Below are 26,880 nucleotides of genomic sequence, written 5' to 3'. Positions count from 1 at the left end.
CGGAAGCACAGGTGTGGACAGAAAGAACATTAGAACTGATTGGGAAGTGCAGAAACTGAAGGTCCATAACTACACTGCCATTTCAATAATACTTTCTCTGAGAATGTAATTCCTCTCTGTTTTCCAGTGTTTTAGTCAAGCCAAATGCAGTAGAATGGCCTCACTTCCCTACTTTTTCCAGGTGATCTTTCGCCAAGGCAAAAGCTGCTTTGAAGGCCTGTAATTCACTGCTTTAAATTGCTGCAAGAGCTTACCTTACAAAATAGCGTTAGCGGAGTACTTGACAAGGGGGGAAAAAAGTAGTATGCTGTGCTTCATGATAGTAACCTTCTTTAAAATGCACTAAATTACAAACAGTTGCTCAAGCCAACACTGAGCACTTTACGAAAATGCAGTATCTATCTGGATTGTACTGCACTCTGCCCCACATAGGTAATTTCTAGCAGATCAGGAGTAATGAGTCCTTTCCTTCTCTACAGAGAAGATTTGAGACTGCCAATAATTTGGATCCTGTAATGAGTAGCAATATTTGCATTTGTGCTTGGTATTGGCACAGTTGGTTGTTCATATGTTCACAATCCTTCCCTTAATATCTGTAAATATGACATCGTGTTTAACTGAAGCTGTTGCATTTTGCCCCGTAACTCTGACAATGTAAAGAATGTCTTCCCTGCCACACAAACAATATGAAGGGCAGACGCTTGGCTTTTAGCTGGAGCATCTCCTTTCAGAATGCCCAAAAGTGAAATGTCGAATGCTTTTTTCACTGTCTTTACTTAGCTTTTAAATATGGCCTTTGCTATTGTGCAGGTAATTGTGCACCAAACACAACTGTCTGATAGGAGGTTGTATATCTGATCCTTTAATTAATTGCAATGTTGCAAAAGATTCTTAGATTAAAGGAAGTAACATTGCTGTTACAAAAACACCTACATCTGTGCTTGAAGAACCTCACAAATATTATCAAATAGGCTACAATTCGATGCAAATTACTTGTTATAACTGAACACTATATAGAGTAAAAAGGTAGATCCTATTAGCAAGTGAAGTGCATGTTGTTTTTCTGGCTCTCTTCCAGGAATGTGCTGTTCAAGTTGCAGACACTGTTAAAATCCAAAAATGTTTTCTGACTTTTTCAACACGAGGAGATCTTTCTGTTTGTTAGTTGTGAGGCTCTGCTGCTGTAGGGACTTGCTGGTGTCTCACAGGAGCAGAGAAGGACCTTATTGCAAAGCTGAAGGCAGTTTTTATAAATAACACCTTAGCCCAAACAATATTCTACCACAATGGTCCAAACAAGAAAAATATTCATACCCTGTCTGTGAATGCGTGAAGATGTCCTGTTTTCCTCTAACGGTGTCGCCTGTTCTCTTTTTTTTCTTTATAGGTTATGGCCATAAAGGCAGGAAATCAAAAAGTTCTAAATAAGTTAATTGGCCTGGTACAAAGAGAAACACAAGGACGCTCCAATCCTGTTATGGTGAAGCAATTATTAGAAAAGAAGCTGTCAGAGTAGCCACAAGAGGACAAATCACCCAAGTGTCTATAGAAGACATGTACTTCGTGCTGTCTGATTCACTGCAAATGACCTTTGGTGCCTCCTTGTCTAGCATCAGGATTGTTGGATATACTTCAAGCAGCGTAACATTCTAGCCTTCCCTGGATGCATCGGCCAAAGCCAGATGAGCAAAAGTGCAGCAGGAAATGATACAGTCATTTGCATCTCCCTCACTTCGGTGTGGCAGTTGGAAACACAATTTCCACACTGCCCTGGGAAGCAACTTCCCAGGGGTGCCTGAGAGTATGCAGAGTGCTGAGGCTGTATTGGTTAGTTTGGTAATAAAACAAGTGTAAACTCAGCTTTTCTAGCTGCCTTTTTGCGAGAAGGGAAATTCACAGGTCTTTAACGCAAAATCTGGTGGTGCACACCAACAACTCACTGTAAATTAGTGTGAGCACACTACTAACAATGATTAAAACACCTAGTGGTAATTAAGACCACGTGTGCCTCCATGCCTGCCTAGCAGAAAGGGAAAAAAAATGTCCACTGCTATCACGCTTCCTGGTTTCTGAGAGAAAGGATGAAGTTGCTAGCTGCTTATGTGCGTGCCTGAGGCTAGTGCCACACACAGCTCTAAGTGCCTACATTTAAGAACTAGCGTCAAATTGTTTGCTTGCCTGCTCCTTGTTACGTGCCCAAACATCTGCTTTGCCTACTTGCAGCTCTCTTCCATTCTGAAGAGTGCCCAGCAGATGCATGCCTGAGCCCTTCCCAGGTTCCCATCCCGTTTTGGCCTGTGAGGTGGAGCATAGCAGACATGCTTCTGCTGGCCCCGCACAACCTACAGAGGTAAAAGTAGTACCTTTCTGTTATGCAGTAACTCAGTAAAGGGACCGTTTGCTCCAGTTTGGTTTTTACTCTGCTCACCAGAACTTGACCCCGTGTTACAAATGCTCCGAGCCCAGGGCTGCCCTGGGGCTTTCTGCTGTCCCTTGGCCAAGCACCACATTGTAGAAGTAATTCAGCATTCAGTTGGCTTACCAAAACTGACCAGGATTCAGTGGCCTTCCAGGGTCTGCTCCACTATTTAATCCTGAGGAGTGTTTTATGGTTTTTTGGGTTTTGGTGGGTTTTTTTTTTTAATAACATTTTTTAATGTATTTTTTTAATACAATTTTAATACATTTTTCAGCTCCTAGCTTTAAGTAGCCACTGAAATCCAGGGTCCTAGAGTGAAGCTCCCAGTCCCAACCCACTTTGGCTGATCAAACCATTAACAGGAAACGCAACTAGAGGAAGCCTATCAAATTTACATTTATTAGGGAAAGAGATCCCGTTCAGTCCCAGGGCTTTGAAGTCCTTAATCCCTTCTGGAGGCTGCTAAGCCGTACATTTTAAAGATGACATTTATCTCAGACCTCAGAGGTACTTCTTCAGAGCTGTTCTTTAGGATATGCCTGCAGGGTACACATTGTCACAGGAGTGCAGCCAGTCTGGCTCTGGGACTTTAGTCACCACCTTTTGCAAATGTGGTGCTTGCAACACTGGTCCTAACTGGGTTGATGGCAGTTTATTCTTGTGAGCAGTAGTGCTAAGGTGTGTCTCGAGGACATTTCTGTACAAACTGGCTCATGCTTCAAGTGTGAGCTCTTAATTAGGAGAAAAAAACCCCCCGTAGTTTTCACACACATTTAATGAATAAAACGTATACCCATTATTGACATAAAAATAACTTTACAATTCCAAAGTCAGACAGCCGACAAAAATCAGTAACATGGTTGCAATGAAAAACTGTGACCCTTCAAAAAAAAACCCCAAAACACAACCAAACTTCCAAAAACTCCCCCAAAAAACAAAACCCCAAACCACCACCCCCAAATTTTCATGTAACCTGACCTTCACACAAAGGCTTTTACTATCACTTTTCACATCATGAGCAAAAAGTACCATTTTTACTTACGGTAGTGTGAGTTTTCAGGTAAGTGTTCAGTCAATAAAGGTTTAGATTTTACAGAAAACTTTAAATTTTCAGAATTCTGTTCAACTCTTGCCCTGGCAGCAAGAAACAAAAAGGCACAAGGGCTTCTGCATGAAATCTTGAATCTTAATTTAAAGGTACTCCCTTCAGTTTAGAAAAACACAATTGTTTCCAAAAAGTGGTCTTCCAAGGTTAATGCTTTTTGTTGCGCAGCTTGACGCTGCTGTGCTGAGTTTACTCTCTGCTGTAGTGGGTGCCTCTTAAAAAAAGAGAAAGCAAAACGATGATGTAGTTGCAAGAGTAATAATTAAGCTGTATTTCAAAGAGGGAAGGATCTCCACTACTGTAGCATGGCTATGGTAAATGCCTTTTTAATGGCTACATTTTCTTAACCACTCTCTTCCTACATAATTACACTTCACTAACATGGTACAAAATCTGTTAAAAATCGTAAGTCAAGTTCTATATGAGTACAGCATTAGATCTTTAAATGGATTTACTGTAAATCTCAATCTATTTTCACCTCCACCTGCCAGACACAATGGATAACAAGAAAGATTAAAAAGGGATAATTGTAATATTCTTCCCCTTCCAGGGAAGGGAAAGAGCAGCTATAGTCTATACATTTTGCACGATATTATGAAACAGTCGCTTCTAACATTTTTAAAGAAATCTTTTGCAGACGCACACAAAATGTAAATTTCTTTGATAGAAAAAAGCAGTTTGAGTCAAATGAGACCAAGATGATGAATCGTTTTAACATTTGTGGAGCTACTAGCTACCAACTTTGCAGCAGCAGTAGCAGACAGCGCTAGGACCGAGAGCTGCAGAGGCTCAGCAGGGGCAGCTAATACCGCTCCCACTGCGGCAGCCTGCGCCAGCAGGCTCATCAGTCATGCTACACCATTTTGGCTGAACCAATACAACCAAAACACCGGATCCTTTTTTGCCTTCCACCGGCCTGACACAGCAGCCTAAATACAAGCACCAGCTTCTTCTGTGTCCTGAATGGAGCTCAAGGCAAATTCTAAATACTCCATAAGTGAACTCTGTACTGCACCAAACAGCTTTGGTTTATGTTTGTATAGCAGTAGTTGACGGAGCACATAACAAGACAGAAGCAGCAGCCTCAAGGAATTTAGTATCTGCTATTGTAAAGACAAATAAAAAAAGCCGCATAGAACAGGTGGGTCTGCAAGGTAAAAGGCAGAGCCTGACTCTGAAGTGTTCGATGGCAGAACATTCTACAGACCAGGAGGCCGGTTTAAGTGTGGCTGTATCGAGGGTAGGAACTCAAGAATTAAGATTGAGGCTTTGACCCAAACATCCATGTCTTATTTAGCTACAGCAGTGCTCCCTGATCTACTGATTGCAGATGCCATCTGTGCAACAGCATTAGGCGGGGTGAATTAAGGACAGTTTCATGCAGATTTTCAGCAGTAACCATCCACGAACAGAGGGCCAAGGAAAATGCTCGCAAATTAAAAGCTGATACCAGACACGGTCACAGCAATCTCAACACTCATTGCTGGAAGTCCTTTAGGAGGTCATTCCTGACAGTGGAGAGATGATACGTACTGTCCTGTAGAGCTGAAGTATCCCATAGCTGAGGTTGCAGAGGAGGAGAAGAAAGTTGTTGAAAAAGATGCTAGCAATGCTGAAGTAGCAAAGAAAGAATTTCTAGTGCTCAGCCTTGGCTGCAGAGTTTAATTTTAACTGTGTTAAAAATAGAAGCATTTGATAGGAACCTTAACTAAAAAATTTACAGCTAGTGTATTCACACTGCGATTTCACTGTGGCCCCTTTCCACTCTAATTCTGTGGTGTAGTGTCAGCGCACTGTAATGTTCTCGGAGGGATGCTCAGAACAGAACTACCTACACACTTGCACAACCACTGACCTCGGCAGCACCTTCTCGGCGATTTATGGCCTTACACGTATGCAAAACATGTAGAGTGTTTTGTTTTTTCACGTCAAGAAAAATAAAGTGGGTTTTCACTGAACTCTCTCTTCTCAAACTGCATGAGAAAAGATGGAATCGCATGCTGGTGGCCTTTCTGCTCTTGTTGCCTGCATCATCCTTGCAATGCTGTTTACGAATACTCCAAAGTTAATTGGATTCTGCTTCACTTAATGGCCACGTGAAACCAAGTTACAGCAGACAGGAGATCAAGATTTATCTTAAAAGCTTATCTGCATTGGGTTGGCTGTCAAGTGCATGTCATCCCTGTCCCCTCGGACTAAACAGTGTGAGGAAGGCAATAAAATACAAAATCCTAAGTTGTCAGGACCTGTGATTTGCTGCGCCTTTTTCTGCCCATTGCGATGGCAAATTTAAACTCTGTCTAGAAAAGCCCTGGGGCCAAGCCAGATCAGTAATTAACTAATTATGGATTACTGCAGTGGGAACAGCAAACCACCAGGAATGCTCCTTCTCTTCTGACTGTGCTCCAACACACACCCCACACCAGGCCATACAGCCTAAACCTACAGAAATGCTCAGGTGTTGCCATGAGACAATAAAGATGCAAACAAAGGTGGAGTTTCATGAGCAACGCAGCTGTGCGTGGGCCTAATGAGTAATGAGTTCTGACCAAGCCTTCCTCCTTCTCGGACTGTCCTAGTCCCAGAGCCTTGAGATCTGCTGTAGGGTGTACAGGCATTTCACAACTGTGCAGCATCTGCTGACCAGTTGTATGTACGTATGGAGAGGGACCCTGACCTTTGCTGTCCCTCCTTGCCTTTATCCGTGTATGTGAGGTCCAACTCATCACCCTGTAAATGACTCCATCTCACCTGTCAGCTTCTCCCCTCAAAAGACTGGCAACAGCTGTGCTAGACCCCACCTTGCCCCAGCACCTGCATGGGCAGGCAATTAACTTCATGCCACATCCATTGCCTTGTCATCGCAGCCTTTGGAGAAAGGCCTAAGAGCCGAGTTCAGTGCTTGGAGCTGCAGAGGTTGTACTACCATGAGCTAATCCTAACACGAGCGCTTGAAGGCCAATGGTTTCACTGTAGGGAATGCTCCCTCCATGCACAGGCATTTTGTGTAAGCACAAAGCAGAAGTTCTCCTGACAGTCACATCAGCCACAGCTTTAATTATCTAAAGCACTTACACCAACTAAGCAGGCATAACGATCAGTAAGTTAGATTTTACCTTCTCATTTCTAAAGCTTGGGAGGCTGTATTTGCAGACTGATCGTAGAGGCTGCTCAGTTTTTCCACATTGAAGCACAGAAACTGATGTTACAAGACTGCAGTTTCACAACAGACACTGGTCAGAGCTGCCAACACCAAGCTGCGCTTGGACACCGAGACACGCCTCGGGAGACACGAGTCCTTGGCTCAAGCCACAGCCGCTCCCAGTCCTTGAGGACGAGATGGCATTTCATCTGAGCTCTGGCCAAACTGACACAGCAGCACTGAGCTGGACACAGTTTAGTTGTGCTGGACTTGACTCATCCATGTTATTTTTTGGTCTAAATCCAAGCTAGTTAATTTTTAAAGCAGTCTGCAATAAAATACAGCTGCTGTGGAATTGGCTTCATCAGAAATGTAAGTTTGCAGGTATTTAGCCCACAATATGTAATTGTATGCGGGCAGTCTGCCGAAGCGCCAGAGAAAGTTACTTGGTTGAGAAATGCAGCCTTTGCACAAAAGTTCCATCAGGGCTTTTAGCCCAGAGACTTCAGTCTTAATTTAATCCAGCTGCCACACAAGGACCATTATAATCAATGAACAAAAAGAAGATTTGCACAGTCAGCAACAAAATGCCACTTTAAGTACCTACATATTTGAGAATCCAAGTAATGCTCCTATTCATAAATGAGAGGTTTCCAACTGAGCATGTAACAAATGAAGTACATAGATGCTGGGCCACCACATGTTTAGAAAAGCTGGGAGCCCCCCAAAAATAAAGTACATTTAGTCAGAGCTGGGCTTTCATCGTTAACAAAGTCACTGAAATAGCATTGCACTCCGTGGCTGGCTGCGGTCGGACAGCTGGCACCACTGTCACGTTAGCTGAATACCTATTTATGCAAGTCTGACACCACCTTAACAAGGAGCAATTTTTGCCCTCCTTTGTACAGTTCTGGCCCAAAACATTACACAGCAGTGCTACCCACTCGGAAAGTTACCACAGGACACTGCCATAGTAATTTTTCAAGTTTGCTATGAGCTTTTTCTTTCTAGTCCCCGGAAAATCAGAGCAACGCAAATGTAAATTCTTACTGTGTTTCACACAAAGTGCCCCCTGCTAATCTGCGGTGTTTTACCTTTGCTTTGCTCATTAATGTAAGCAGCCCGACTGTCATGTACCCTCCGTTTCTGCTGATAATGCTCAAAAGGTGCAAGGAAGAACATACTGTAATTATCTAAATCGGATCTGGACACAGCGGCAACATTACTGTACTGTGCCAGAGCTATCTGCGTTAAAAGCAAAGAAAGAGGAAAAGCCCAGTATTCTACTCATAACCGCAGATGTGGTTTAAATGTTACAAATGTAATAGGAGCAGTCATAAAAACTGCAGGCATGACATAGCAATTTCAGTAAATACAGCACAGTAAATTGCTTATTAAATCAAGCTGCCCTCAAACAGGAGCTGTGGCTACAAATTCAAATGATACAGTGACATAATTTAACTGCACCAAATCACACTACTCCTGTCCTTTTCTTCCTGACCCTGAGATTTTAGAGCTTAGAGGAGCTAAAAAAAAAAAACACCCCACCCTTCCTGAAGCACGGAACCTTCTGTGAGGCATTAAGCAGAGTGCACAAAAGGGTAGCGAATGCGTACGTGCTGTGCTAGGTGGTACGCTTCTCTTGGTAAATAGAACTTAACCTCTTGAACTTAAACCCTTGGACTCTGCTGGATGCAGTCAGTTTGTTTGCAAATATTTTTCTCTGAAGGAGCGAACAGACCACTTCGGCACTGTTCCCCGGGCCAGCGAGCAACTGGAATGGCGCTGGTGGCAGAAACGCTGTTTGGGCTCACCGTCTATCCAGTCCTGTCCTCATTCCAAAGCACGGCCCCTGCTGATGTCTGAGGTCCACCCCAATCACACCGTGTTTTCTCCCATTCCAGGAAATGTACTGATCTTACTAAAAAGATTAAATTGCATCTGAAAGGCAAATGCACTAAGCGGCTACGGCAGCACGGCACCACAGAATTAATTGGACTTTTCGCTGGGGTTTGCCACTATTGCAAAAGAAGACCTAAGTAATTTATGAACTGGATGCTCCGAACGATGTCTCTGGGTGTGCTGGTGGGAGGGACAGCCCATGCCTGCTACTGGGAATTTTCTCATCTCCATGGAATACAGCTGAGAACAGCAGCTCTCATTTCTGTTCTTCCAAACCAAGGTCAGAAGTTACCAGGACAAAAAAAAGGCAGTGCATCTTTCACATGCGAAACTGCAACACCAACAACTCGATCTCATTTGAAATCCCGTATTTTTCATTTGGGCACACATGGAAAAGATCAAATTTAAGAAAAATGCCTAGAATACAATAACAAAAAAGCAGTAAGTAGGGCCCAACAACACAGCACACGAATTGCACCTGACTGCACATGTCTGAAGATCAGCACGTGCAAAGGGTGATGCTGTTTCGAATGAAAGTTGCTGAGCCTAATTAATACAAACCATATGTGTGTGTGTTGAGACTGACCCCACAGGGCATCCAAAAACGGTCAGAGGTAAAAGAGAGTGACTACAACTGTTCTGAGACAAAGCGTTCACTTTATAGGTAGGTTGCAAAAAAAATTAGCAGGCTGAAATAGCCGGAAAGATTCCTTGCTACAGCAGAACAACTTAAAAAACACACTCCAAGGCGGAATCACTGGAAATGTGGCATTCACAGTTTGAAACATCTAGCAGGAGACTGGAAATTAACTTTGGTATCACTGAGCCACCACCTGCAGGTTTTGGAACAGATCTGCCAACCCCAAGACACTTCATTCATGACTGATGCTGAGACAACGCGTCGACGAGGGACTGCCCTACTCACACACACACGCACGCACACACACACGCACACGTGCATGCGGGGAAATCCAAACCATAGAGCACTTCCTAACTCTTGGAAAGAGCAGCATAACACTGTGCCCTCCGGGGGCCTACCAGCTGGACCACACCTTGGACCATAGACATATGGGGGTTTTTTGGAACAAGATGTATCATTGGTGAGAGACGGGATAACGCACTATCTAACTGGAGGGAAGAAGCGTATTAAACAAGCATTTGGCTGAAGAACGTATGCACACAGAGGTGATTAATCTCAAAACATCAACATTTTCAAGCCCAAATCACAGGTTCTGCATTTTGAAGAGAGGAAGACGCGATTCCTGCCAGTATTTTTTTTTTTTTTGCTGGGTGCTGGACGTTATACTACTATCGCACCTAAGACATAGCCGCAAGTCCGATGCCGCTCAGGAACCAAGTAACACGAAGTAACATGTACGATCGCCACTTTTACAGTCTTGAGCCAGGACCACTGCACTCGTCCACCTCTTCCTTTCGGGGAGCCAACAGACAGATTTCCCCTTTACAAGGGGACACTGCACAAACAGGGTTCTGACCTTTCAGCAAAGAGCCTTCCACATGACTCCAGATTTCAAAGGCTGAATTTACCCTACTGGATGTAGGGCATAAGCTGTATTACAGCTTATGAGGTAAATCCTCCCCTTCCTCAAATTTACAGATGCTTTTTCAAGCAGTCCACATTTTGAATTCCCCATGTAGCTTAACAGACCTGCTGAGACAAAATTGCCGTGACTTTGTTAATTTTAACTGGTGTTTTCAACAAATGTACAATCTCAAAAGAAATCCCTCCCACCCAGCAAATAAAGATTCTTATTTTAGAATAAAAACAAGGGAAGGGAGCGTTCACATAGTAACCTTACTGCCTTGAGCACTGGTCTGCAGAATTCTTTATTTTAAAATAAATAAATAATAAGAAATTCTTTTTCATTCCTTCTTAAAAAAAGTCCTTCAGAAAAAGGATTGGATTGCTTCTGCAATTTAGCACTTGTTTGTGAACCACTAAAAGTTAGCTGATCACGCTCATTTGGTACTTTTTCTTTTGCTCACATAAAGTTCCTACCAGAAGAGGTGAGGAGCAGAGCAAGCACTGACCCCGCATCCACAATGCTAAAACACTTCCCACACACAACTCCACTGAATGCCTTCAGGCCAGGCCTGCGCGTACGGCACGACAGACAGCACTACCGGTCATAGTGGGAGTGGGAGCAGTGGCGTGGGGAAAGAACCCACCGTGTCCTAGGACAAGGTTAAAAAAACCAAAACAAAACAAAAATCTTAATTTGCTCATCACCCATTTGCAACAACAATGCAGGGGAAAAAAGAAAGAGCGCTCTTAAACCTGGATAACTAAGATTTAAGAGAAAACCACAGCCTTGGCTTCAGCTTCCAAGGAAGCTTGTGAGCTGAAACAGGACCATGTGGAGGTCAGTAGGTGATTTATCGGTCTAAAAAAATAAACGGGTTAGAAGTGAAAGCAAACCAGAGAGTCAGCTAGGAAGCAACATGGCCCCCAGCTGCCAGGGAAGTGAAGATTGTAGAGCAAACAAGTGAAGACAGACCCAGAGAACTTCTGGAGGTGACTCTGTCACAGGTATACTTTAGGGTTTCTTTTTCCTTGGAATAGCCTACAGCAGCCTGACACAATGAATGCACCGCGTGGCTTGTAGATTAAAGGTACAACTTTTCAGAAGCATCTAAAGGATTTAGGAGCTTAAATTGCAGTGCAAATTCCACGGGAATTTGGCCTGTCATTAATTAGGCTTTTCTGGAGTGCCTTTCTTTTTAAAGTGTTCTTTCCCCATGCAATCTCTGAGAAAGTGTGTTTGAAAATCAGGATGCAATTAACTGGAGCATCCCACAGCACAGAATTACAGTGAGCAGAACTAACATATGCAAGTGTTATTTCTGATTTCTGTTTCTTCAGTTTTCCTGGGGTCACTGTTAGTTTCTTTCCTGGACAAAAGGGTTTAAGGCTTTCTTGAACTAAGCCCCTCGTTATGTAGCCAACTGCAGCACACTGGAAGCACAATTATGCTACTGAGATAAGACGAAATGCAGTGATGATGCACCAATTCATCATGTTTGGGTTCTTCTAATGAAGCCCATTACTCACAGAAGAGAATTTTCTCAAGCAGTTAGTCACCACCAGACAGCTTTCCCTGTTATTCCTTCCTTTTCTACAGGTGGTGAATAGTCTGGTGTTCCCCTCACCATCCCAAAAGTGCAATATTAGGAAAAGTCAACACCTAAATTAAAAGTAAACAAACAGTATTTAACTTTCCCTTAACCAAAAAAAATAACAATAAAACAGAACACCTTTCAGAAGCAAGCCAACTTTTTCATGAAGAAAAAAAAAAAAAAAAGACAGAAACAGCCTGCTGTCCTTTTAATACTACTGAAAGACACCTTTCTTTAGCTTATTAAAATAAGCATAAAACCAAACTAAATACTAATTATAGCTTGCATAGAAACATTTTGTTTTGTACTTTGTGCAAATCTTACTAAATAAGGCATGCTTGAGCTTTTAGGTAGCAATGCAGTAGTTATCAAAGAATGCTGAGAAACTGCAAGGAAAATTCCAGGCAGTCTGCAATCCACATCCACTTACACAGTTCATTTGACTTCAAAGACCAACAGCTGATAGCTGCAGATCTGTCTGTAACATAAGGCAATATGGTATGTGTAGGGTCCAGCACCTGCTTTCGGCTAGTCATGGGTTTAATACACATAAGATCACTTGAATTCAAAAAACCTGAGCCGCTAGTTAAAAAAGAGGGCTTCAGATCTGGATCAGTAAGAACCCCGTTTCAGCAAAAAGGAGAGGAAGGGGGGGAAGAGGACAGAGACATGAAGAAGCACAACCCTTCACATAAAAGGGTTTTGTGCAGATTTTGCTTATGTTTTTATATTCTGAACTGTCCCCGTGGGGCAATGTTTTTCCAAACAAACTGTCTTCTAACAAGTTATCCAGAAGAGTTTCTGGAACAGGAAAAGCTAAATTGTTTGCCTCTCTCAGCCAACCTAAAGTGTCTATTGCAGAAATTCAACAGGAATCAGCAACACTGAAGAAGGGTGGCTGTGTAAAGATGAGATGAAGTAGGAAGCTGCAGTAAGAGCAGTATCAGAAGTCTCTCAAATAAGTTATGTAGCACAGAGGGAAATTATAAGGCCTAAAATAAGGTCATGTGGAATAACATTTTACCTCCTTCTTCCCCCTCCAAATCAAGTATTTTCAGGAAATATTGAAGTACAACCTTCTTTTGTAAGCAGCTTTGCAGTAAAAATCCGTTTAAACTCCAAAAGCTTTTTTTAAAACATGTTTAAAAAACCCCACTAATAATAATCCTCAAAATCCCCCAGTATTTTGTAACATAAAATGGAATGTTCCTGGGCAAGAGCTGCCAGCTCCTTCAGGAACTCTGGGAAAAGGGCAGCTGCGAGTACAGCATTCCTCACGTGCACGGGAAGGCCGGGGTGAGCCAGGCCTTTCTTTCCTTTCTGCCCCAGGAAAGGCTGGAGTACGGCTGGGTAAGCTTCAGAGAAGTTCCGTCCTTTCCCTGCGTTGCTGCTGTGCTGGACATTACCTAAAGCCAGGAGGAAAAAAAAAAACAAAAAAGGCTCCGTATATTAAGCGCACACAGAATTTGTAGTGTCCAAACCCAGTTTACAAGGATACTGCTCAGAGCTGTAGTTTGCAGTACTGAGACCGTGCAGGGAGATATTCCAGTAATCCCAACATTTTAAAGTTCCACGTAGCCTGATTCGATCGCATTTTTTATTAGCTATCTTTCCCCAAGTTATATATTACTCAGTTCCAGCTCTCATGAGAGAAATATGTGGGCAGAAGAGGAGTCCAAGGAACGAGTAACATGGATTTACCTTATGCAATAGCAGATAATATCTACCCATCTAGACCCAGCATGGTTGTCTCCATTTAAATGACGCTGTGTTCTAGCCCTCCCCCAGATCAAAATATTGTTTGGACTTGGCTTCTCTCTCTTCCTCTATCCTCTCCCCATGAATCGTCGAGTAAATGGGTTTGAGGCCAAGCTACTGCATCGCATGGGAGTTTGAAGCAAGCTAGAAACTAAGGGAAAAACCGTTGGAAAATTTGCTTTTTCTACAGCTGTAGGCCCCGCTAACTACACTTCTCTTTGACTCCCTGTAAAGCAACTAAACATTAATAAAAGAGCAAGCAAAAGCCACCGTGTGCTCTGCTATATGATCCCTGCTGCCAGAGTTCAGAGGATCAGGGCTCAAGCATCAGAACGCATGGAATTACAGTGACAGCAGCACTTAAATTTCAATCAATTGCTCCTTGTTTCAACCTGAAGCAGAACTACACCTTAATTAAATGATAATTAATTTAGTGAAACTAAAAGGGTGACAAAATGTAACACTGGTGGAAATAAATACTTTACAAAGAAAAATTAACCTGTAGAACTCACTGCCACAAAATGTTGTTGAGGCCAGAAGCGGAGACAGATAAAATCCTACCCAACTTACAAGCGGATGTTCTCATGAGGTGTATAACTAAATCATTTAAAAAAAAAAAAAAAAAAAAAGGACTGTCACATTAACTCACATGCTGCAGATAAGCCAAGCGCTACATTGCTGCATTACAAAGAGGTTTCCCTTAAAGCGCATTCAGTTTATGTTAAAACAGCTCGATCTCAGTTACATCAGCCTTTTTCTGAAACCTCTACAAGCAGCTAACGCGAGGACCGGAGTGGTAGATGAATGCCTGACCCAACGCGGCAGAGCAATCCCTCTGTTCAACAGCTCTGCACTTTTGTTCCTTCCTTGTAGTTCTCCTAAGGCACTGTGGAATTACTGCGTGCTTCCAAATAGTCAAAAGAAATTTTCATCTTAATCATCTAACAGAGTTGTACTTTTCTTGAGTTTCAAAAAAACCTTTCCAACTCCAGACTTATCAATCATTCATATTGTTATTCTACAAATTTTTATCTACTAGAGTACAGGAATTTCAGTTCTGTGGAAAATTCTGACTGCGGGAAGAAAAACAACTTAAATTATGAATTACAACGAAAAGATAAAGTTTTGAGCTTCCCTTGAAGATTTTTTTTTTTTTTTAGATTTTCTAATGGCAAAATGCTTCATAATTAATATTTTAAGTTTTTTATGTAGTTTAGCCAATATAACCAGAATGCTAGTACACTACACTGGCAAAGCTTTTCTTTTTTTTTTTTTTTTAAACTCCCCTTCAAAAATGATAAAAATTGATACATTTCCCTAAAAACATTTTGATTTAGATTTAACTGCTTATTGGGGGGAAAAAAAAAAAAAGAAAGAAAAAAAACACAGAAAGCAGGTCTAGGGACCAGAGATTTCTTTTTTTTTTTTCTTTGACCAGGATTGTCCACTTCTTTCTAGGGCCAGGATGCAAACTGAATCATACAATTGAGAAATTGAGAAAATTAGTACTTTGGAGATACTGTTACTAATGCACTGAAAGAAGGGCAGCATTTCATGTGGGATCTACATCATGACAGCTCTACATACCTAACCAGAACCCGAGCTACTGTGGACGGAAACCACATACTACTGCAAGCAGAAAATAACAAAATTGTTCACTTCTGATTGAACACCTTCAGAGACCACCACTGTCACGAAAAAGGAAATGCTCTGGAATATTTTGGGTTTACGTTTGTGTTCCCCACTAAGTCTGGCTTCTGTTTTTCAGATGTAAGTTCTGTAGGAGGCCAGTTATGCTCAGACCTGCAAAGAAAACTTTGGGGTTATTCACCGCTTCTGTTTGGGGAAAAAACCTCAGAGAACAGCTAATTTGCACGACACTCCGAGGATCCTGTGGGAGTTCCTCATTACTTTTTTTTTTTTCATTTACCATTATTGTAGCAGTTCCTACCTTGTGCTGCTTAATCAATATAATGAACTACCGTAGGTTGATGGACTACTGAGACAACTTGCCCCTGGGATTACAGTTTGATTACTTGCATCACCAGTCTTGTTGGGAACCAAGTATGCAGTTATCCAGACATTTATTTACTCTCCATCTACTTGTCAAGAGATGCCTTCTTTACAGGAGTTGCCACAACACAGAAGAAAATGTACCAACAGGGTGACTCAGCAGCCTTGTTTCAAGTTCCTAAATAATGACCAGCATGAGTAAATCTGGCAAATTCTGAAGCCCACCGAAGAAAACTGGCATAAAATAGGAAGTATAAATAAATGCCATTGGGAATGCATTATGTAAAAGTTCTTATTGCCAGCACCTGCAAAAAAGGACACTAAATGTTGTCTCCTAATCTCATCTCCCACATGCTAGCTACAATACCATCTAATTGTAAGGCTTTCTAATCTATGGCACCGGAACATAGAGCCTAAAATACTACAGACGTTTGCAATACACAGATCCTTTCCAGCAGGCACCTTCCACAGACTAATTCTTCGAGAAGCAGCCTTAGCAAGATCATCATTTTACAGACTAGATGTACTGCAAACCTTAGAAACACACACCATGCCGACCAGAAACTAGGTAAACTATTATTCAGAGCATCAAAAAACAAAACCACAATTAAAATGGCATATAAAAAGTCCCACTTTCCACACCTCTGGAAATCCAAGAAATGTATCAACATCTTCACAGAGGCATGGGCAGAGTGACTGATCATTAACGACTCGCAATGATGAGTAAGTACGCACCTGTAAACCCAGCCTCTCTTGAACCCTGTTGCTGAGTCAGCTCTTAATCACTGCGGTCACTGCTCTCACCAAATTTTACACACTCCCTTCACACGGGAAGCTGGCTTTTAGGGGGAAACCTGCACCCAACACTGCCTGCTCAGCAGCAAGTGGAGAACAAGCACGTCCCCAGGGCAGGGCCTCAACTCTACCAGTTGCCTTGCTGCATCTGGAAAGTTCTCAGAACGTAAGATTCTTCATTTTGCTTATTTTCGCTAGCTTCCCCCATGGCAGTGTAAAATACCGGTAACTGTCAAGAAGGGTGTAGTGTGCGCTGTGCTTGAGAAGCAGCAGACGTTACAGAAGTCCCCTGGAAAGGTGGCTTGTTGGGGTGATACACATTTAACTCCCCACTGCTCTCTAACTGCCCTGGCTTTTTCACACCCTCCCCCCCCCCTTTTTTTATTTGTTCAGTTTTTTGTTTTGTTTTTAATTCAAGAAGGCACATTCAAAGTTTTCTGGCTAATATCTATCTCCTTCAGTAGTAGCCCAAACCATGATATGAAGCCTTATTCGATTGTTGCAGAAACCAATTCATTCTGGACTTCTATCCTCCCTAACATTTATCAAAAAAGAACCAATGACTAGCTGAAGGTCAGGCTAAAAATAAAATGAAACCATGCACATATGCCATCTCACCTCATACCTTGAAAGCAAGTTTGTTTACAGCCAAACTGACAGTGAGCCAAGAGCTGATTTTTTTCCTCCTTTAAACAGACATTTTCTGTAGCAAATAAAAGCTTCTAAAGAACAAAAAACCCCCAAACAGATCCATATACTGTGGCCTACAAAACATCATCAGTTTGAAGTCAGAAGGGTACATCTGGTTAATAATATTCACAACGGATCACACCTACTTTTAATGATGCTGTAGAAAGCGAGAGGGGTAACTGGTGAGTCATTCCACCCAGCACTCCTCCAACTGTGGTTAACATTTACCTTTGGTTAGCAATTCTTCCGTGGCATCAGACACGTCCACACGAAAAAGCAAGTACTGTTGGGCCTCCAGGAGAAGACCTGGGAAGTCTTTTTCAACAGAAGCAAAATGTTCAATTTTATTTTTCACAGATGCCAGCACCTGCCAAAACAACAGTAACAATTACTTCTTCCTCCCTTGGTCCCAGCACAGCCACAGACTGAATACTCAGGCTTTCTCTAGCTGCATTAAAATAGAGCTACAACAAAAGTTACGGTCACATAGAATTTCCAGTTCTTTGCACAAATGTAATTAAAACATCGAAATTAGATGAGAGGCTCTCAGACAGGTGGGAAAGCAACAGGTGGAACTGAAAAGAGCTAACGTAAGGTTTAACAAGACACCAAAAATACTGTTCCAGTAGGCATGGCTAATGCTTGTAGTCAAATACCTGATAAAGCGACCGCACACTAGGCTGAAACACCATGTTGGTGTTGAGCAGAAAGGAGCGAAGAAGAGGCTGTGGATAACTTGCCAGCTGAGTAATAATCCCAATAAGCAGCAAATTTACGTGCAAGGAATTCTCCAGCATGTTCTCCAGCTTCGACAACACTACGCTGATGAACGGTCCTGCAAGAATAGAATGAGGAACCAATGCTTTTGTTTTCACAGAAGAAAAACCCCGAGATCTAAGAAACAGGCATTTAAAAGGAATTTTGATCATCACAACCAATAAAATCAGACCTTCCACACACTAATTAAAGCCAGCAGGGAAAAAAACCAAACTGTATCTGAACAGACACAAGAGACTTAACAAGAGGTACTAAAAGCTTTCGTGAGTAGAAGCATTCTCGCTAGCTAGCCAATGAGTTTACATTAATGGCATATTTAACATGTGTAAGTATTCTACTTTACATGTGCCAATAAGGATTTAACCTAGTATAGTATGGTCTACTGTTCTGTTCCCTTTGAAGTTAATCAGGGCGGTACCACTAGTTTCAATGCAAACAGAATCTGCCCTTTTTACAGTTGTTGTGCCTAATCTCTGCGTAAGGACTGGGCAAAGTAAATTATAGCTAGATTTCTTGTCTTCTCAAAAAATGGTGGTGTTCTAAAGAAAATATGAAAATGCTACTTTAAAACATAAAAATCAAGACCTGATAGTTCACGATAGTTCACCTGATAGTTCAAGATAGTTCACATCACAGGAAGAGGCATTTTCAGTACTGCAAACAGTCACACAAAGCAGGGAAGACATTAAAAAAGATTTATAAGCAAAATTATTGGAGGACGTAGGCTTTATCATATAAATGTCACCAATAAATAATAGCTTTAGTTTGTGTATTCATGCTGCAGGATAACCACTGAAATACAGAAGCATTTACCATGAAAGTACATAAACCCTTAGTGTTCAAGCTTAAGAAACCTTTGCAAGGCTGAGCATGGCTTTAATCAAATAACACATATCATTCGACGGTACGGCTGGTGAGATCCTTGAGGCAGTCTGTAAGAGTGACCTAATGGCAAGTGAAGTCTTAGAAACATCCCTCACCCCACACCCACCGCGCTCTGCTGGCTGTGTGAAAGCTAGGGAAACCACCCAGGAGAATCCCCAGGTGACGCAGTTAGAGCATTGCTAACTTGGAACGTCCCACCCTAGTCCCCAGCAGAAGACGCACGCCACGGGCATTCCTAGGGTCAAGCAAGAGGCCATAATCCAAGCCCATTCCAGCTCCCCTCAGCTAGCAAATGGCTGCCATCTGAGCTACCTGGGCATAGGTTAGCCCAGTTTAATACGCCTGCTGTAAACTATGGCAGAGGCTAAAGCTATTCTGGGCCAGCGCAACAGTAAGGATCAGATAGAAATGTCTCCATTGCTACTTCACCTAACAGAGCATCACTAAAGGCTGAAGTCTATCATGTTTTATAGTGACCATAAGTACAAAGCAAGCACTCCGCTGAGATTCATCTATCACGGCTAATGCCAGCACAGCTCCACTCACAAGAGGCAAGGTGGGAAGGCCAGTGTTGACAAGGCTTTACATGGCTGCTACCTTTCATGTCAGCATTCAGAATGAAGGTTGCTATCACATCCTGCAGGAATGCCCCCTGCCTGGGTACCCAACGGAGCAGCCCCAAAACCTTCTGTTGCGACACAGTTTCTCCTGTCTCAACATAACCTACTGCTTCCCCTCTCACGTTCATGGAAAAATTTTCATAGAGCTCCTGAGGATCCCGGTGCAGCGTGAGCTCTACTGTAGCAAGAGGGATCGCAGGAGGAGTTGAGATAAATCACTGTTTCTCTCCTCTAGGTCAGACTTCAAAGCTGAGTAGGTAAAGCTGAAGCTAGTACTTGTTATAAGTGCTGCATGCCACTGCAAGAGAGGTTACCAAGATCTATTAAAAAATTTCTCAAGGGTAGAGTGACTTTTCCCCCAAAGAAATTATTGGAATGAAAATTAGAGGAGCTAAGCAGAGCTTGCAAGCCTTGTAAGAAACAGGGTAAACAGATGAGAAGTCAAAAAATTATGCCTTTCCTGACAGTGCATCTCTATGTGGCCATGAAGTTAAGCACTGATTTTGCAGAGGGAGGGAATATAAATTCCTGTTCCTGACCACATTCTTTCTTGCTCAGGGGAAAATAGGGATGATAGTGTTTAATGCTTTTAAATTGTACATAGACACCAATAGGAAATTTTCTTCATAGATCCGTAGGCCTGAAGAGAGCATCTTTGCACTGCTGACACTGCGTGTGGGAACCTCTGTCTGGTTATTCGATTCTGCAGAGCAGACCCATCCCATGACAGCATCCCAGGACAGTGAAAGCAACCTAAAATCCTTATCACACACATCTGCAAACACAATATAGAATTCCAAAGTAAATATATTATATTTGAAAGACAAAGCAATCTCAACATTTCTGAGGTATCGTTATGAGCAACTCATTACTTGCAATCACTAAGATATCCATTAAAGCAAGGTAAAGAGTGAAACATGTTGTGGATGGGGAACAAACCAGCAAGGCTTTTTGTGTTGGGGTTTTTTCCCCCCACTTTTTTTTTTTTTCTCCTTTGTTTTGCTTGGTTGTGGGGTTTTTGTGGGGTTTTTTTGTTTGGTTGGGGTTTTTTTGGAGGCAGGGCGTTGGTTTTGGTGTGGGTTTTCTGGAAAGGAACAAATGTGGGGGGACTAGATGAAGAATGAGAGACAGGGAGAACATTTCTGAGCTATTTGACAGCAGATAATGGGAAACAGGAAGGTTTGAATGCGATTAGCTTCTGGCACAAGGAAATTGCCACCACAGCAAAAATAGCAAATTGATTGAAAAATAGGCTGAATTTTTCAATTAAGAAACAGTGCCAGGCATGCTGGCCACAGCTGACCAGAAAGGGCTGCATTTCAATCAACACGAATGTCTTCCCCCTCCTTTCAAATGAACAAGAAGCCATCTTATAGAGGTTTTGTTTCGGATAAGGAAACCTAGATACATTATGATTTTTTTTTTTAACCATTTGCATTACTGTGGTATTTAGGAGACCTAATTAAAGATCAGGAGCCCGCAGTGCAAGGAGCTGTACAAATACAGATCAGAAGCCCACTCTACCCTCCGGTAGCACTGTCATTCCTGAATAGCATGGACAGTCTGCGGAGACCAAGCTTAAATTGCTGCCTGGTACAAGGCAGAAAAGCGTGCCAGCAGCGAGGGCAGACCTGCCACCGGAGGAACGGGACGCCCGGACAGAGCATGGAGACAGGCACGTACAGACCTGGCACCAGTGCTGCCACCTCGTGCTAAAATGTGAAATAGCAGAGAGGGAAAAGATGGCAACGTGATCCCTCATCCATAGCATCAGAGGTGAAAGCCACCAGAAAAAAACCGAATTATTCACCTGGGTTCCGTATGTTAGAATAGTTACTCCAATCCCCTTCCAACTGCAAAAGCTTTCTCTAGAATGATGGAGCTCTCGCATACAAACAACATAATCCCTGCTCAAGATTTTAAACAATTACCAAAAAAAAGCAGCCAAAAATCCTCTGAGCAACCAGCATTTGCTGTCACCACACTGACTGCTCTGCTCTACTTTCACATTGGATCTCTCACTCCCCTTGGACAGGTCTTGGCTATCTGGAATATACCCTATTTCGTGCCAGGACTGTTCTTTGCTCTATGCTTGTGCTGTGTGCCATGCAGCATGATCTCATTTGTCCACCTTTAATCACCACATCTTCCTGTATTTGTTATGTATGTAATTAACAGGACATTCCACCTGTAAACGGAGCACTCTGGCTCCTTGCAGCTTGCTTGGGAGAGGCATCCTCCTTTGGTCCAAAGGGAGATGTCATGCTCTCTGCAGAAGGGGTGTCTGCTGAGAAATTCTCAAAGTCCTCCTCTTCTTCTGCAGGAGAGACAGGGTCAGGAGTATCCAACTTCTGCTCCTCCAAGCTTGCACTGTTTGGATCCAGTTCCTTAATAATTTTGTCATACTGTGCAATTAAATCCTCACCATCTGTGCTCAGCAGTCTTACACTTAAGTTACGATCTGCCTCCTGAGGAGAAAGCGTCAACTCTAAGTCTGGCTGTGGATCAATCTCAAGCATTTTCTGGTTTATTTGTTCTTTCATTACACCTTGAATCAAGCTTGAATTTCTCTTACTGTGCTCATCCAAGTCCATTTCCAGCTGGTTCTTTGCAAGAGGCCCATTGACTACAGTCTGGCTTTGGACCTCACGTTCTCTGGCTACATGTGAAATTTTCTCCTTGGAGTTGTCCTCATCTTCTGTATCCTTCTGGGCACATAACCTGTAAACCATAACATCATCCTGAAAGTCTGATTCCTCTATGTAAGATCCTTTGATGAGCATGATGGCAGTTTTTTTCATTTCTTGAATGTGTTTTGGTGGCTCTGCAGGTGGCTGCATATCTGTGCTTCCCAGATCATCATACGGTTGCGATGAGCTCACATCAGAACCAGGAGAAATCCCTGTGTCATAGCTATCATCCCATTCTAGGTCCAGCTGCATCTTCTCACTGAATGGAGTTACTTGAGAAGAGCTACACATGGTAGGTGTCCTTTGCCGGAGCCGAAACATGGGGTGTTCCACATCTGTACTGTTCTCCTCAGCAAGCGTTTGGATAAAGGTGTCTGGATCAGGGTTTACTCCATCATACAAGGCAGACCAAACCTTACAATCTTTCAGACACTGGAGTATGGCTTCTTGAGCTTCCCCCAAGTACTGCAAGTAGCTGATGTCCACAGCTCTTCCATATTCCACAATGCAAGTAGATTCAGAAGGGCGCCTACCAGAATCTGAAAGTAAAGAAGATTACTCATACCATGACATAATAAAACAACCCAAAAAAGTTCTCTAGCAAGGTAGCCACTAAGACATGGCAGGTAGAGGCTTTAGTCCCAGCTATCCAATAAGGCAGGAAAATCAAAGCATAAAGATTAAGAGATTTGCTCATAAATATACATGACTTGTTCCAACTGCCAAGACAGAGCTCAAGATTTCCAAGAGACCAGCCTGCATTCAAACCTTAAAATGACAGCGACCACTCTGAAGCAGCACGAGTTGCAGTCAGGTATCTGTTCATTACTTTCATGAAGGCATATTCAAGTTGGATAGCTGTTATAATAAGGTTTCAATAGACCTGGACACATGGAAGGAATTAAATAAGCCTTCCAGTCCAGGCTTGCCCAGTTTATTGTTGCCTACCACATTTCTTCCCCCTCCCATCCTTCCCAACCTCCTCCCATGAGCTGCTACCAAATCAAACGTAGTTCATGATCTGGTCTTCCCCTGAGCACCAATTACCTTTAGTTTGTGCTGCTTTTCTCCACTGAATATAATCTTTTCCTTGGCTTTCAAGTGTCAAGGTGATCCCAGTGGAGCAGCAGACTGGTGTCAGGGCAAGCAGTTTTGCAGCAGATACAGAATAACAGTCTCTCTCTTTCACAGCCCACCGCTGGCTCAACATCATGTGGTTACATGGGATCAGATACCTGAAACAGCAGTGTCTAGCATTACTTCATCGTCCTTTCATGTTAGAGAAAGTAACAACATAAAAAATTCCCTTCCCACCTTCCTGCCCTCTCCAAATTAAAAGAAACCGTAATAATAATCTTGACAGTGATCCATACTCTAAAACTCTCAAGAGCATGAAACCCTGACTCTTTATATTGTGAAGCTACAGTTTGATGAGGAGCTGTCAAGATTAGTAGAGATAGGAGATCAGTTGCATCAGAACAGGGAAGTGAACAATCTTTGCAGGTCAGAGCAAACTTGCTGTAAGAAGGGATGGGCAGATGTCAAAGGCCAGCAGGGTGGTTTGGTCCCACTATGAGTTCTGTCTCAGAATCCTGAATTTATTTGTTTTCCTGGAAAATCCAGAGACAGCCAGTTTACGCGTACCAGGCCAGCAGCCAGCAAAAAGGAGGAGAGGGTCATCAAGGTGTTGTACTGCACTTGATCAAGACTGAGTTCTCAGGCAGAGGAGGAAATAAGGTATGGGGAGCACAAGGAATAGAGGAAGCACAGTAGTCTTTAGAGCACTTTTTATTAAGAGCCTCAGTGTTAACTGGACTGATGTTTTACCATTGAAAATGAAAACAAATTCTAAAGGATTCCCTAAATAAACAAAAAGATTAAATGCAGCACTCTGCTGCTGTTAGAGTGGCAACATATGTCCTAACAGCATCCCCAGGCACAGCACCCAGATCTATAGGGAATTTCACCTTAATGCCTGTGGTGGAGGGACAGACAGTATCTGAAATGTTTACATGATCTACGTTGCTAAAAGCCTAATTTAGTTACACCGATATTTCCAAATGAATAATCAATTCTCTCTAATACACACAGCAAAATTACAAGTGAGTATTCTGAAGCAACACATAGAATCATCAGTTAAAAGCAAAAATAATCAATGCATTTAGTACATGTCGTGGTTTAACTGTGCCAAAACCAGCACAGTACATTACACAACAATCTACCTACAACCGTTCAGGACCCAAACCTGCAGTATTCTCGGTGAGAGAGGAATTCAAAGAGGTGGAAAACAACAAGAAAGAAGGTGGAAGCTGCAAATTAGTATATAGCTCTGCATCACAGTGTATAATACACTAGAGAAAACATGCAGGACAGAAGAAATATACATTTAGAAGCAGGGAATAAGCAGTTTGGAGGTGATAAATACATTCTTAGCTTCTCTTCTCTCACTTTTATAGAAATAAATCACAAGAAAAATCTCTTGCTCCTGAAGATCACAGGATGTAAATCACACTTCTTCAGGTCTAGTAGACTTTTGTCAGAATCATAAATATTCTTATCTCTGTAGTTGCTTGGATTTCTTGGAGAACTCTCATCCAGCTCTGCAACCAGAGGCAGAGACTATGTGTCCCAGAATTAAGAGGAAGAGTGGAAAAAGGAGTTGGGGCTTTACCTTAAAACTAGCTGTAACATCACATCTTCACAATGCAAACCAATGAGTGTTCTGAACAATGCCAAGGAGACCACACAGAGCTGAAAAATGATAAATGTCAGTTTTTAATCTGGAAACTGTATCTTTCCAGTCTTCCCTGCATACTACGTTACAAAATGGCTCTGTCACAACATCATGCTTTATAAGACACTGTTAGTATGCCATTTCATTTTGTCAGCACCCCTATGGGGCTTGGGTTTTTTTTTTTTTGAAGTTGTCTAGAACTATACACATAACATGCTACATTTTAACAAAATACAATCCAGGATTTTCCTTCAAATAAGCTATTAAAAAAGGCAGTAGTTTACCAGTCTTTAATATTATTCAAATTTATTAATTTAATTTCACCTTGTAAAGTGAACCTTGTAACTTCGAAGATAGTGTGTTAGTTTTTACCTCTGAGATAGAATTTGAACCAACTAAAGGTCTTTTCTGAAAGAAAAGTTATAAACCACCTCAGGTTTCTGCTGCGTTAAGTATAAGGAATGATTAGTGTTCAACACATTAAGAAGCTGAATGCTTCATACATATAGCTTAATGCACTGACAGAGACCAGGACTAAACAAGTCATTTCGATCAGAATCTACTCCATATGGACTGTTCACAGTCCCTCCACTACAGGTCACTTGAACAGCTGGGAACCATAGCAAGGCATGAAGATCCTTTCTGCGAGACCAGCAGAAAGGAAAGAAAAATAGGATTCCCTGTTGGAATTGCATGCTTGCCTTTTTGGCAAAGGTCTGATCAAATATACTCCTAACTAGGTATTTCAGTAGTCACACTCAGCAGAGACAAAAATCATACCCATTCTGTGAGAAGCATCCAACTTTCACACTGGCTTCAGAACAGACTTGAAACATGGACTTCTACAGGCTTTTCTGGTCACTAATTAGGCATACAACACTTCCAAAGCTGTCGTAATTACATTTCTACCTGCCAGACGCTTGCTAGACCGCACAGTTATGTCCAACGTAGTAGAAGCATGAGCTGTAAGCTTTCACTGGTTTTCATGGACCACAGCACCACCATCTCCCTGCCTCTTAATGCATATTTCCGTGGTCACATTCTCCTGCACCGCTCTCTCCTCGAAACAGTATCTCACAGCTGGCTTAGACTCCAGGACCAAGCTGACTCCTGTGAGAATTATTTAGCTAAGTTGACCCTTTGCTAGAGTTTCAAGTTGGTGCTTAAATCTTGCCTCACCCTATATTAATTATGTAAACCCAAATAATTAATATATGAAATTAAATGCACTTTTCAGTAGCTAACGAAAGAAAGAGATTAGGACAAAATACGGAAAAAGCTTCAGATTATTTCTCTACCTCATTTTTTCAGTCACTGAACATCCTTTGCAATTCATGCAGTACTAAATCCAGCAACCTTCCTGGGCGTGGCTTCTCCTCCAGACTGCAGAATTTCCTCCTCTTCTCTGCAGTCACTTCCCTTACTCCCAGCTTTTAAAATGCTCTGTTCTAACTCTGCAGCAGCACATTGCTATGTTCCTCTCTCCAGCCCGTGCTCTCTCAAGTCTTAACGTTAAAAAGTCTTTGTTTCACCATTTCCAGTTCTTTCAGACGAGTGACTCCACTCCCCTACAATATGATTGACTGCCCATAGTGACCAAGACCAGATGAATGCATGTATTTCTTGAAAAATACATATTCATACATGTATTTTCCCTTACTTGGTAGCTATATCTGTGGAACAGTTAAACAGCAAAGTTTAAGTGAACCTCACTTGATAGCCTCTGAAAAGCAAAAGTTTCTTTGATTGCCTTCCCTAGTTTGGTCATTGAACTAATATCCAGAGAAAGGGAAAAAGTAGAGAGAACAGAACCAGGGAATGCTCATGAGCTGGCTTGCAGTGAAGCAAAGCAGAGCTCAGACTTGGTGCCCTGCCACCACTGTCCACTGCTTGTACTGGGAGCCAACAGGAAGGTACTAGTTAGTCCAAGATCTCACGTCTACAGAAATAGATGGAGAAAGTAAAAGGGCAAGAGAAGAAGAAATAACCAGAACTGGAGTTCTTAAGAGTAGGAGTTGAAGAGCTTCACAACAAGCTTTTGGAAGAAGCCAGATCCTTGCATGAAAGGTGTGTTTTAGCACAGAGGGAATTTCTAATTTCCTCTGTGAAATTTACTGAGAGCCAAGTCTAACTTTTCTTCATATCCTGAAAGTTCAAAGAACCCCTGCTACTGCCCTAAATTTTCCTGTATTTAGGAAATTTCAGTTTACAG

At 42.2% G+C, this 26,880-nt stretch overlaps 2 protein-coding genes across 2 annotated transcripts in view; one reads left to right on the top strand and one right to left on the bottom strand.

Moving 5' to 3' along the window:
* GATB (glutamyl-tRNA amidotransferase subunit B) overlaps positions 1-1,516 on the top strand; it is a gene marked incomplete at both ends in the record, with an annotated part of 42,139 nt that extends 40,623 nt beyond the window's left edge. The window contains one exon of the mRNA XM_081999560.1: positions 1,388-1,516. Coding sequence (XP_081855686.1) covers positions 1,388-1,516 — 129 coding nt within the window. The remainder of the gene's footprint in view (positions 1-1,387) is intronic.
* An 11,182-nt stretch (positions 1,517-12,698) lies between these two features.
* The window catches only part of FHIP1A (FHF complex subunit HOOK interacting protein 1A), a gene marked incomplete at its 5' end in the record, with an annotated part of 38,840 nt that continues 24,658 nt past the window's right edge, over positions 12,699-26,880 (bottom strand). Inside the window, 6 exons of the mRNA XM_081998807.1 lie at positions 12,699-13,112; positions 17,191-17,329; positions 17,619-17,797; positions 21,433-22,473; positions 22,982-23,169; positions 24,606-24,685. Of these exons, the coding sequence (XP_081854933.1) occupies positions 12,862-13,112; positions 17,191-17,329; positions 17,619-17,797; positions 21,433-22,473; positions 22,982-23,169; positions 24,606-24,685 (1,878 nt within the window). The 3' untranslated portion in view covers positions 12,699-12,861. The remainder of the gene's footprint in view (positions 13,113-17,190; positions 17,330-17,618; positions 17,798-21,432; positions 22,474-22,981; positions 23,170-24,605; positions 24,686-26,880) is intronic.

Source organism: Phaethon aethereus (assembly GCF_964289735.1).
Source record: "Phaethon aethereus genome assembly, chromosome: 4".
Classification (NCBI taxonomy): Eukaryota; Metazoa; Chordata; class Aves; order Phaethontiformes; family Phaethontidae; genus Phaethon; species Phaethon aethereus.
The sequence above is the reverse complement of the archived record's forward strand: the minus strand, read 5'-3'. Positions and strand labels throughout refer to the sequence as shown.